The sequence below is a fragment of the Coloeus monedula genome (genome assembly GCF_965178545.1).
Source record: "Coloeus monedula genome assembly, chromosome: 4".
NCBI lineage: Eukaryota > Metazoa > Chordata > Aves > Passeriformes > Corvidae > Coloeus > Coloeus monedula.
In genome coordinates, this window is record NC_138784.1 from 64333996 (window position 1) to 64345290 (window position 11295).

General features: G+C 35.6%; 1 protein-coding gene across 1 annotated transcript in view; it reads left to right on the forward strand.

The window, feature by feature from the left end:
- Positions 1–4521: 4521 nt before the first annotated feature.
- Positions 4522–11295, forward strand: part of CCDC146 (coiled-coil domain containing 146) — a gene marked incomplete at both ends in the record, with an annotated part of 62096 nt that continues 55322 nt past the window's right edge. The window contains one exon of the mRNA XM_082280373.1: positions 4522–4671. Within this exon, the coding sequence (XP_082136499.1) occupies positions 4522–4671 (150 nt within the window). The remainder of the gene's footprint in view (positions 4672–11295) is intronic.

Genomic DNA, 11295 nt, shown 5'->3' on the forward strand with positions numbered 1-11295 from the left:
ATATTTGTTTGTTTGTTTGTTTGTTTTCTTCTTTTGCTTTCTGGCTTGTCATTTGCAGGAATAGAAAGGTATATCAAATTTATAAGTGAAAATTTAATTAGAGCTCCACTTTTGATAGCTGCATGATTTCTTAGTGAACTACAATGCTTATTTGCCATTTTACCAGATATTGGTGGTGTTGTATGCCAAAGAATATTCAGTATTTAATGCAAAAGGTAAAAAACCTCTAGAACTTATAAAGTGATATAAAATAGATTTTAAGCCAAAGTATTATCAGAGATACTTTTAGGCTAAGGTGAGAGAGAGATTTCAAGGAAAGAGGAATTAAATAAAAAATACTTACAGGAGAGGCTGTAGAAGGAATACATTTTTCTAACTTTTGTATTTGGAATTTATCACAAACAATCACAAACTGCTGCAGGTACCCACAGGTTATAAACTTAGTCTGCCTGGGTAGGGTTAATTTTACCCATTTGCTATAATTGTAATGAAGAAATAATGTGACTTCACTTCTTAGGAAAATAGGGCCACCTTTATTTGTATTTTGGTTATTTTAGTGGTGTATTTCTGAAATGCTTCCTTGAATCTTCTTAATTCTCAAAGTATATCTAGGGTTCAGTGGGTAGGCAAATTATGTTTTGTTTGTTTTCTCCTCTGTACTTTAGCATTGCAAAGCACACAATAGTTTGGATTTCAGGGATTTTTTTGTTTGTCACGCTACCAGAAATTTTCTGAGGAAATTAAGTTCCTCATGGAAACCATGTGAAATAGGAAGTGGCAAATCTTACCATTCAAATTCTCCTTATCTCAGCCATATTTAATTAGAACTCCAGCAGAAAAAGCCTGTGTGTGGCTCAGGGTGATTCTATCCCAAATAGCAGAGACTTGAAAACAAGGGAAAATAGTGGAAATTATGACAGAGATTGTTGAGCAGTTCAGGTGTGTGGTGTGCTCTCATTTCCCCAAAGTAGTGAGATTGTACAGTCTAATCAAACAATTTATTCTGATTCACATCTGTATTATAATGTCCTATTGTACATGATGTAGTTTTAAATTTAATGTTGGCATGATCTTGTTGTTTAAAGACACATCCCTTCATGCTGAAGCACAGGCTCTGCCCAGTTAAAACACAAGGTCTGCTTCTTTAACATAAGGGGAAAAGCCTAAGAAAATAAAACTTTAGGGGGTGGAAAGAGGATCACCGTGTGATCAAATAAATCTATGGAGCTCCTGCTATTAATATTATCTGTAGGTCTCATCCTCTCTCTTTGAAGAGGATATGGTAGAACTGAAAAAGTTTTGGAAAAGGATGATAAGGACAGTGGAAGGCAGAGAAGGACTTTCATGCCAGTGACAGCAGGTAGATTGGCTGCTTCAGCCTAGAGAAAGGATTGTCAAATGAAGATTCAACATTAGGAATAAACGTAGTGGCATAGAAAAGTTGTGATTATCCAGTAAAAGAAGTAGGTGACATCAAGGAGCCAGATTCAAAAGCAACAAGAAGCACTGGTTACTCATGTCATGCACAGGTAAAATGAAAATCTCCATTCCCCTGGATTTTATCAATACTGAAAGTTTTGTATGAGTTCAAGGAGAAAGGGGATGGGTTCAGGGAAGCATCACCACACCATGACTGGTGGGTACTTTTGTCCCTCCCCAGGCATCCAGTGTAGGCTGGAAGTGTGCAGAGATAGTTGATGCATCTTTATACATGGAGTTGCATCTCTTTATGCTAAGAATAAAATTTTACTACTTTTTGCATCTGTCACTCTGAAAAGAGTCAGTGCAGCTAAGTGTCACCTACCTGGATTCTGCACTGATTTGTGTATCAACATTGCTGTTTGCTAGAGACAGACAGAAGTAAAGATGCTGAAATTAGTTTGGGGAATCTGAGTTCAGACTTTTATTATTGTTGCTGCCCTGAAACTGTTCACAAGAGAATTCTCAGCCTGATTTCACCCGGGTTCCAAAACAGCCTTGTAATTCCTGTTCTCTGCAATTCTGTGTCTTGGATCAAGGCTGTGATATTATTTGCAGTTTTACAGTTTGAAAACATCCATATTTGTTGGGCTATTCCTTGAAGTTAGAAATCATGCCACCTTTCAGTACTATTTCAATTAGAGAGTTTATTTACCAGATACTGCAGACACAAAATTGCCACTTTGTTGAGGTTTATAGATAGAATTTTATATAAGCTGAATTATATATTTAGTAGCATAGTAGGTAATGGAAGAATGCTAAACCTATTTCAATGTTCCATAAACATACATATGTTTTGTTACAGTCTGCCCCCTCTTAAAATCGCATGGAGACGAGGGCTTGTCACACCAGCTGAGGCTGTCTAATGGTTTTTCTCTGTCTCAGATTTCTATAGTTGTGTCTTAACATAATATAAACTTTTCAGATTCAGATTTTTTTTGGCCTCTCCCTGCCCAGGAAACTGGAGTCTTGGTAAGGACTCTTTTGTACTATTCTATGGGGAGGAAGTATATTTTTGGCTGATGTCAACGGTGTGTTTCACATACAAGTATGAACAAATATGCCTACACCCATGAAACTCTTGCATTTTGGCATTGTTCTGCTTAGAGGTTCTGCCACAGTGCTTTTTCCTCTGTCTAAATTGTTTCAGTAAGTTGAGAGGAACAAATAAAACTACAGTATCCATAAGCATAAAATGCATATGCTAAAATATTCAGCAGTTCTTTACAGATGAAAAATTGCTTGCTATTTATAAATGTGTATACATGTTTATGTACAGTAATTCAGAGTTTATTTCTTGGCCTCTATGATATTTACAGTTATTTCACAATGTTTTGACTCCTCCAGGAGGGATCATGAAATTGCTTTTTCTTTCCGTAAGCAAATACAGACACTGAAATCTCTCTAAAAGTCAAAATGTTCCTGAAGGAATTCCAAGCAGCACTGAAGAAAGTAATAAACTTGCCAGTTTAACTTTCAATACCTTTATAGACAAGTGACTTTTCAAAAGGTGAATACAAACAAGGCAGCATTTTTGTATCCATTTTTCTACCACAATTATAAAAAGAGATTATATTTTTCTTAACTGTCAGCTTTCTGGCTGTGGAATGCCAAATTTCTCTGGCTGTTTCATTGGAGAGATCTGGTATATATTATTGAAATACTCTCAAAATTTCTTCTTAATTTTATTACAGTTTCAGTTTTGGTTGTCCTTGATTTATAATAAGATGTTCTCTTTTAAAAAAAGAGAAAGGTCTCCCATATGTTATGTGAAAGGCTGAATGATGTCAAGACTGCCTAATTTGAAGAGGATTCTGCATCTTTGGCAGCTGATATGGGTTTTATAATGATATGGTTCCATAGCAGAACATAATGTCTTCTGCATAATAGCTAATTCTGGTGTCAGGTGAACATTTGCAGAAGTTGATGATCTCTCTCCCAAAATTTTGCACTAAAATGCTGTGATACTGATCTGTCCAGTCCTGTCATCTACAGACAACTTCAGTGAACTTGTGAAGGAGTTCTTGAATTTCTCCATCCGAGCTCCATCTCCGCTTTGCACTGTGCTTTGCTCTATAAATGCTCTATGCCTTCCCTTATCTCACCATGTCATGGCAAGATTTCTGTGTGCCTCACAAGTCCCTCTTCCCTTCTCTTCCCTCTATAAGATGCTTATTGCCTCTGTTTGATCATCCCATGTCTCTTATATCTTTTTCCTGAAATGTTTTTGTCATCTTTCATGCTTCTTCAAGCAAAAGGTTGGTATTTTAAAACTCTTTGGATATGCAAAACTCTTAAGATGCTATTTTGCCAGAAGATGGGTTTGTCAGATGTTAATTCACATTTGATACAATGATGAGGACCAACCTGATGGACACTGCTGTCTTACCATGGTATCAGGAGCATTGTATCCCCTTGTATTCCACCTCCCATTTCCCTCATCCACATTGGCATTTTCACACACGTCTGAGAGTTCTGATGAACTTGGGAACAAAATTCTCAAGTGCTGGACCAAGGTAGTAGACACTAAGTTACATGGAATTATAGAAACTTTATGGCATTAAGTCTCATCTTGATGAGAAGTAATTACTAAATGTCCTTAGTCTAACTTTTTCTAATGCAAGTATCTTAGAGATTTCTATTCCTAAATGACAGCAATGAATAGGGGATTTTCTCAAATATAAGTGTAGCAAAATTATCTTTTCCAATATCCCTACTTGTTCCAGCTTTCTTTATTTTATCTCTCTGTGCATTTATTAAAAGACTGTGTTACCTAACTGGAATAAGAGCTTTCTTTAGGATATTTTAAAAATACTCAAAAGGATGGTAGAGTGATAGTGCAGCCCCTTGCATGAAGTCTTTCATGAAGTTGTAACTGTAGACTTACCTAGTTTGCTCATATGGTGACTTCTGTGATTTGAATGTGGGTCTGACATCTTGATGGAGTGGTTTTTACACTACACATTTATCTTTCACAATCATATATATCCTGGATCTAATGAACTGTATTGGTATTTTTGTTGCTTTCTAGAGCTGTAAACAATGAGTCAGGCTGGTGAAGGAAGTCCCCCTGACACAGAATTGGCAACTGAGAATGAGTCACCTACCCGTGCACCGACTTCAATAGTTCATAGCCAGGACGAGGCACCCACTGATGTAACATCAAGTCCTGCATTTCAGTTTTTAGATGAGGTACTATGTGCCCCAGCTTTCTCTGTCTCTAGCAGTGCAAAGTAGTTGTTCTGAAGTGTATCTTTTGTTGTTAATAGTTGGAGGTCTTTACCATAGACTATCTATATCTTCCCTATTTCTTTGATTTTTTTCTAAGTGATAAGAAAATTTGAAGCAGTATCATGTTCTTGCTGGGAATGCTGTGCTTGATAGATAACCATGTTATTTTTTTCAGTGATCATTACCTTAAGGGGAATTAGAATACAGAGGTCTTGGTTTTGGTCTTGTAGTATTCTATCTGTAGAGGTAGTTGCATCATGATTTTTAGAAAGGCTCCATGGCTGCAGGAAAAATCGCAGGTAAGTGGCTCCTGAGGCACTATTAATGGATGATGGTGATAGAAGAAACCTTTTGGAACTCAGTTTCTTTTGCAGATTTTTTTGTGTTAAGAAATCTTTCAGATTACTAGAAATATTTTAAAATTTAAGCTATCAAATACAGACCAAATGGAATCCTTAAAAATGTAAGCCAGAAGAGCCATTAAGAGATAATCCAATCCAAAATTTACACTGAAGTGGATTCTCTACAGATATTTATCTGATTTGTTCTTTAAATCTTTAATTAATGGAGATAGCTCTTTGGGTATGCTTTTCCAGCATGTCATCATTGCCAGAGTTTTATAAAAAGTTTTCCCTATATCCCAGTTTAAGTTTCCTTTGTAGTGAGTAATGCACTTCACACATTAAAAATGGAGACCAGCCAATTTCTGCCCTTTTTATAATAAAAATGTACATCTCTCTTGTATCCTTACCAGGATTTGTTCATATTTCATGTTTTTCTCAAAGTTCTTACCTGAAGTTCCTTTACCTTGGCCTGTTTCCATCTTGGATCTGTCAGATCAGTTTGCTAGCCCAGCTCTTATTCTCTGCCTACAACCTAAAGTCAGGAGGAAGGACAGGGCAAGAATTTGGAGTGAAGGGGAAAATAGGACTGGCCCTTTCCTATCCTGCTATTAGATCATACTGAACATAGCATGAAGCTGCTGCTTTCAGTCCAATGGCAGTGTATGGGGAGCCCACAGCTTCCAGTATTGTTGCAGCACAAACCCCCTTTCTTCTCAGTCCAAGGCAGCGGCGAAAGCGCCCCCACACCCCTTCTAAAATGTATTCTGCATTTCAGCTTTGTTTTCCTTATTTTTAACCATGGTGAAAACTTATTTTTCTAGATTTATTCTAGAAAATTATTAGATCATTTGCCTGATTTTTTTTCTCAAAAAAAGGTCTTTCCAAAGTGGTTATTCTGCATATCAAATTTAAGGCTAAATTGTTTAATACTGATGACACTGTAAACCATTAATGGCAAATACAGGGTAACCTTAGTATTTAGAGCTGTTCCCAACTCAGGAGAAAACATGCTGTGGAAAACCAAAGTAAGCAATTTGCATAATATTTCATAAATGAGGTCTTCCCGTCGTTTTGTCAATTTCTAGAAGGGCACTATGGCTCGTTTATTTAACCATAATTTTTAACAGTTTGCACTTTTACTTTATGGGTGAGTTTGGCTTTTCATCACTTATTTACGTTTCTTCTCTTCCACTGACGTATTTGTTTTCTTTTGTTGAACTTTATACATAATTCAGGGATAAATATATGACTTCAGTCACCATAGAGATTGTTGCATTGATGCTGGCTTCAACTTCTTGGAATCGCTTTCAGGATTTTTCCACAGAAGCAGAATTGTATCATATTATCTCAGTTTCACTGACCGCTCATTTATGCCTGCACAGCATGTACTTATTAGAAGGGACATCTTTTGTTATTATAGGATTTCTTTAAAAACAGATATATGCCCTCTTCCAGTCAAGCCAGTCTCATTTTTCTCATGTAAGCAAGCAGCAGGTACTCAGACATACAAAGAGCAAGAAGTCAAACATGCAAACTCTCTCTCCTTTATTTTTAATAAAACATAGTAACATTATTTAGCTTTGTGGGTTAGGTAGAAATACTAAAAACTTGACAGAGTTTGAACAAAAGCCACCCACTACGTCATGACTTCTTTTCACCAAGTGTTTTTATTTATTACCAAGTTGACATTGTCCTGCTCTGTTGAGTACTGCCATACATTCACAAAATGAACTTTCCACTTCTTTTAGCCTTTGTTGTTGTGTCCTTGAAATAAAGATCTTTGCTCTAACACTTCTAATTTAATTTCTTGACTTGTGAATCTTTCCTCATACCCTGTTTTCTTCTAGTGTTGGAAATAAATCAATCTGCATTATGTTAATGACTTTCATGGAAAACTACATAGTCTAGTACCTGTGAGATGAAATAAATATATTACTTGAATAAATGCTACGTTAAGATGCAATCAATCATGCTGGTTTTATTTTGATTTTAGTATATTATAGGCCATGTATATGTAATCTTATTCTTAAAAGGCAGCAAAAAATGTATTGAATTTTGTCATACGTGTACACTGTCTAAATTTAAAGAGCCATAATTTTATTAAATGTATATTTTGTAGTAGTTAGCTTCAACAAAATTATCTAAATTTGTATTCACCCTTTGCTGCAAATTTATAATTATTTTTGCAGCAGATGGTAATATAGTACACCTAACCTCTCCCTTTATCCTTACATCATTCTTGCTGCAACAATACTATTACTGCAAAAGCAGCAGAGAACAAACTGAAATTGTCATTTGAATAGAAAAAGCAACAAAACATGACATGAAACTGGATTAAATGCTCAAAATGACAAGATTATGCAGAATGAAAATTGAAAAAGACCAATTTATGAATTGCCTCCTGCCCCTTCTATTAATTTTTGTTCCCATAATTTTTGCTCTTCACCAGATTGCACAGTAACATTTTTTCCCCACTGGCTACTCAAGTTGTGTTTTACTTCCTCCACCTGATCCAGTTTTAATGGGAACATATATAAATAAAGCATCATTTGTCATAATGGTGTTGTTGATGTTTAGTTTGCAATCTATTACAGTTTTCAAATCCTCTTCTGTTGCTTAATTTTTGTTTTGTTGCCCAAATCCCAATCCCAGATGTAAAAAAAAACCCCTACTCTATGCATCTTCCCAGTCTGATAGTGAATCAAACAAAAAAGCCCTGAAGAGAAATCAAATGGTGAGTATCTTCTCCCAGTTTGAGGACTTTTTACTTAAGACAATGTCTTGTGCTTTTTCTTTCTCTTCCCGTTGTTGATATGTTCTTAGGCTAGAAAGATAGTTCAGTCAAATGTATACATCCATTTTTAAAACCATACCAGAAAAATGATTCTGCAACATTTATCTTGCATGTCTTTGCAGTGGATGCTCTGAGGCAGCTATTAAGTCTGCAGAGCAGTGTACTTGTGAATGAAAAGTGCTTTACTATTTACCAGATCCAGTGAGCGGATGCCTTGTTTGGAAGGTACCACAATAATCCCTTTCTGCTAGCAAACATCATCCATTTATTTGCTAAATCTAAACCTGCAAAAGAATAAACTCCTTTGCAAGACGTTCCTGACTGGTCTATTGCAAATTGTTACATTCTGTATCCTGTAAAATGGTCAGTGCCCCCTATGTGATACCAGCACCAAATCTTTCACTTGTGCTGCTTTTTTTGATGGAAATTGTCACTATCATGCTACATTTCTTCATCACTGAAGTCCAAATGTCCTATTGCCATCAGGAAGCAGAAAAAACCTTTCATGAATATTTTTCATTACTATTTTGAAACTCAGAGTCTTTCTGAGATTAGTGAATTTATACTCCTGGCTGCCAAAAGTGGTTGAACTGCTAATAAAAATGCTAACCAAAATCTTGATTTTAGTGGAAACACAGAGCAAAATCTCCATGTTTACCAAAAATCAACAAAGACTTCTCAAGCAAAATTTGTTTCTGATTATCTGATCCTGATTCATGTCTATCTACTATCTGGAAGAGCTTTAAAGTCATAGAACGATGCATATGTTCAGTGTTTGAATGTTGTTTAAGGAGAGAAAGGTACTTCCCATTTTTCTCTTTTTTCTCATCTGTGCTGCAGGAAAGAAGAGGAAGTCACATAAAGGTTGGCTACAGCTTTCAAATATAAATACTAGGAATCAATATTTCATATAGTTCTTCAGTGTCGTAATGACATCTAACAACACCATTCTAGAAATTACAGTTGTTTCCAATTTCTTTTGCTAACAAACTGGGTTTTAATTCTCTCCTAACTTAGGTTACATGGTGTTTGTAAACAACTTTCCTTTAAAATTTTTTTTATTTATCTTTAAATGAAAAGTTTCCTAGAAAAACTGCCTTGGTAGATTAGGATTTTTTTTTTTTTTTTTAATATAAGCACCATTTTCATTTCTGCCTCCCTATACAAACTGTAATGTGCTTTCTGCTATTACAAAGTATGATCATCACTGTATTTTTGCATGGTGACTACAACAGTGCATAATTTGTTTTAGTACTCACCAAATATGTGTGTCCTCTATCAAAGATATAAAAATCTTGACACAGCTTTGAATGTTGAATGCGAACAACAGTTTTAAACTTAAGCTGATCCTGGCTCACTCCACACTACAAGCTTCAAAGGTTCCTGGCCCAACAAAAAAGCATATAAATATGTTGACACAGACAGCTAAGATACTATCTCCACCTCCATGCACAGGAATCTGACTGCTAATTAAATAAATCTTTTTTGATTGTGTTAGTGTGGTCACTTGGAAAGTCAGCTAGGAATGAAAATGTGTCCGTAAGCTAGGGTATGGTTTTTTGCACCAGCTTTCAGCAAGTAGGAAATAGTTTGTATTGTGAATGTTAAAGCAACTGGTTGTTGCCAAAGGAAAGTTGATTGTTCTTAAAAAAGCTGTAGAGGAGTTGGGTGAATGTACAGGTGCCTTCAAACAGCAGGAATGGGAACAGAGCTGGTGTAACATGCTCATTCTATGGAGAGGTTCTTTTTACCACTGCAGGTGACATTGTGAGGAAACAAGGCCAGGAAGTGGTTGGGTGTGTTTGAACTATCACAAAGCAGGTGGTATTTCTGTTCATTTCTGAAAAGGCTGTTTGAAAGTATTTATGATGTCTTGTTTTTCTGTGCTGTTATAAAGTCAAGTGTGCAGATTTCATACCATACAGAGGAGCTAGAGCTCTAAGACTGTGAGACTAGTGAAAGGAATAACCTTTAACTGTAACATCTTGCATTTTGGCCTTTTCTGAGCCCTTTCTGAAACTCATGAGACTTGACAAGTATATTGCTGTATTGTTTTCCAAAGCTATCTCCCTCTTCCTGTTTTCTAACCTAAAATATGTATTTGAGACAAGGCAAATCTGTACTAAAATTGGGTCTACCAGCCATGTGATGAGGAAGCCAGAGAAATGTTAACCGATCTTACATTCAATAAAAACATTAGAGGTGAAGAATCATCTGTTACACACATGAGGTTACTTTAAATGTTAAAAAGGGGATTCCTGGTATTCAAAGCACCTGGGTCCAAACACTCCTGAATAAACAGAGCCTTAGAGATCTGCATGAGAAAGAATCCTTGTATTTGGATTTAGCATATGGAGGTTAAACTTTGGAGGGAAGTGGAGAGGCTTTTGTACTCTGTCTGAAGAAAGGCACGAGAATTTCTGTTTCTCAAAGTGGATCCTGCTTCTCCATAAAAATTATTCACTCCATGTAATTGCTTAAAAGTGTGTAAAGCCTACTATTGTTTTGTACTGTGTAATTTTAAATGAGGGCATACTATTCCCGCTGAAATGCAATCTTAATTAAACTTACGGTTCATCTTGATTATATGAACATAATCAGTTAATTTTGGTTATTTTTCCCATTATTATTTTCCAAATGGATTACTCTTTTCCTGAGATCAGAAAAAACTGATGAATGAGGACTTAAAAAATAATATTGCTTTCATAATTTCCATGTTCTCCTGACTTGTGTGAGGGTTAGATTTAACATACCGTCTTAAAACATTGTTTTCTGTTTCTGGTTACCATTGAGGGTGACAGCCAAATTAACTTCTGGCAGAAGAACTATAGTTCCATAAAGGTTTAATTAAAGCAGTGAATGAAAGAGATCGATTTAGTATGTGAAATGTTTGCATTTAGCAGGACCTAGCCATTTTTCTTTAAAACTTATGTCAATGTCTTCAGGCCTATATGGACTATTTTCTCTTTCTTTCCTGAAAGAAAACGAACACACACACAAAATCTAAAACGATATTGAATATATTTAAATCCTCTTTCTTTGTAGGCCATTTTTTAATTATTTTTTCTCTCTCTTTTTTTTTTTTTTTTTTTTTTTTTTTCTCTCTATGAAAATTCAAAGTTGCATACTTCCTGCTTTGGTTTTTCCATGACATGTAAATCATAGAAGCTAAGTAAACTTGGCACTTTTGTTTGATTTTGGTTTAATTTGTCAACAGGGGTCTGGGTAGGGATTGGCAACCATCTGAAGTTATTTTTCAATTAGACATGTAAAAGTAAGGGGTTTTCTCACCAATTTATCAAGCTACCTGTTGTTCTCAACTCACTTTAAGTTTGACTGCAGTCTTTCCCAATAAACACCATTAAGGAAAAAGGTATTTGCATTAAAAAGGGAAGGAAAAAGCACCAGTGCTTTCAAACCTTCTTTTTCTTTCTTCTCTGGTTTGTT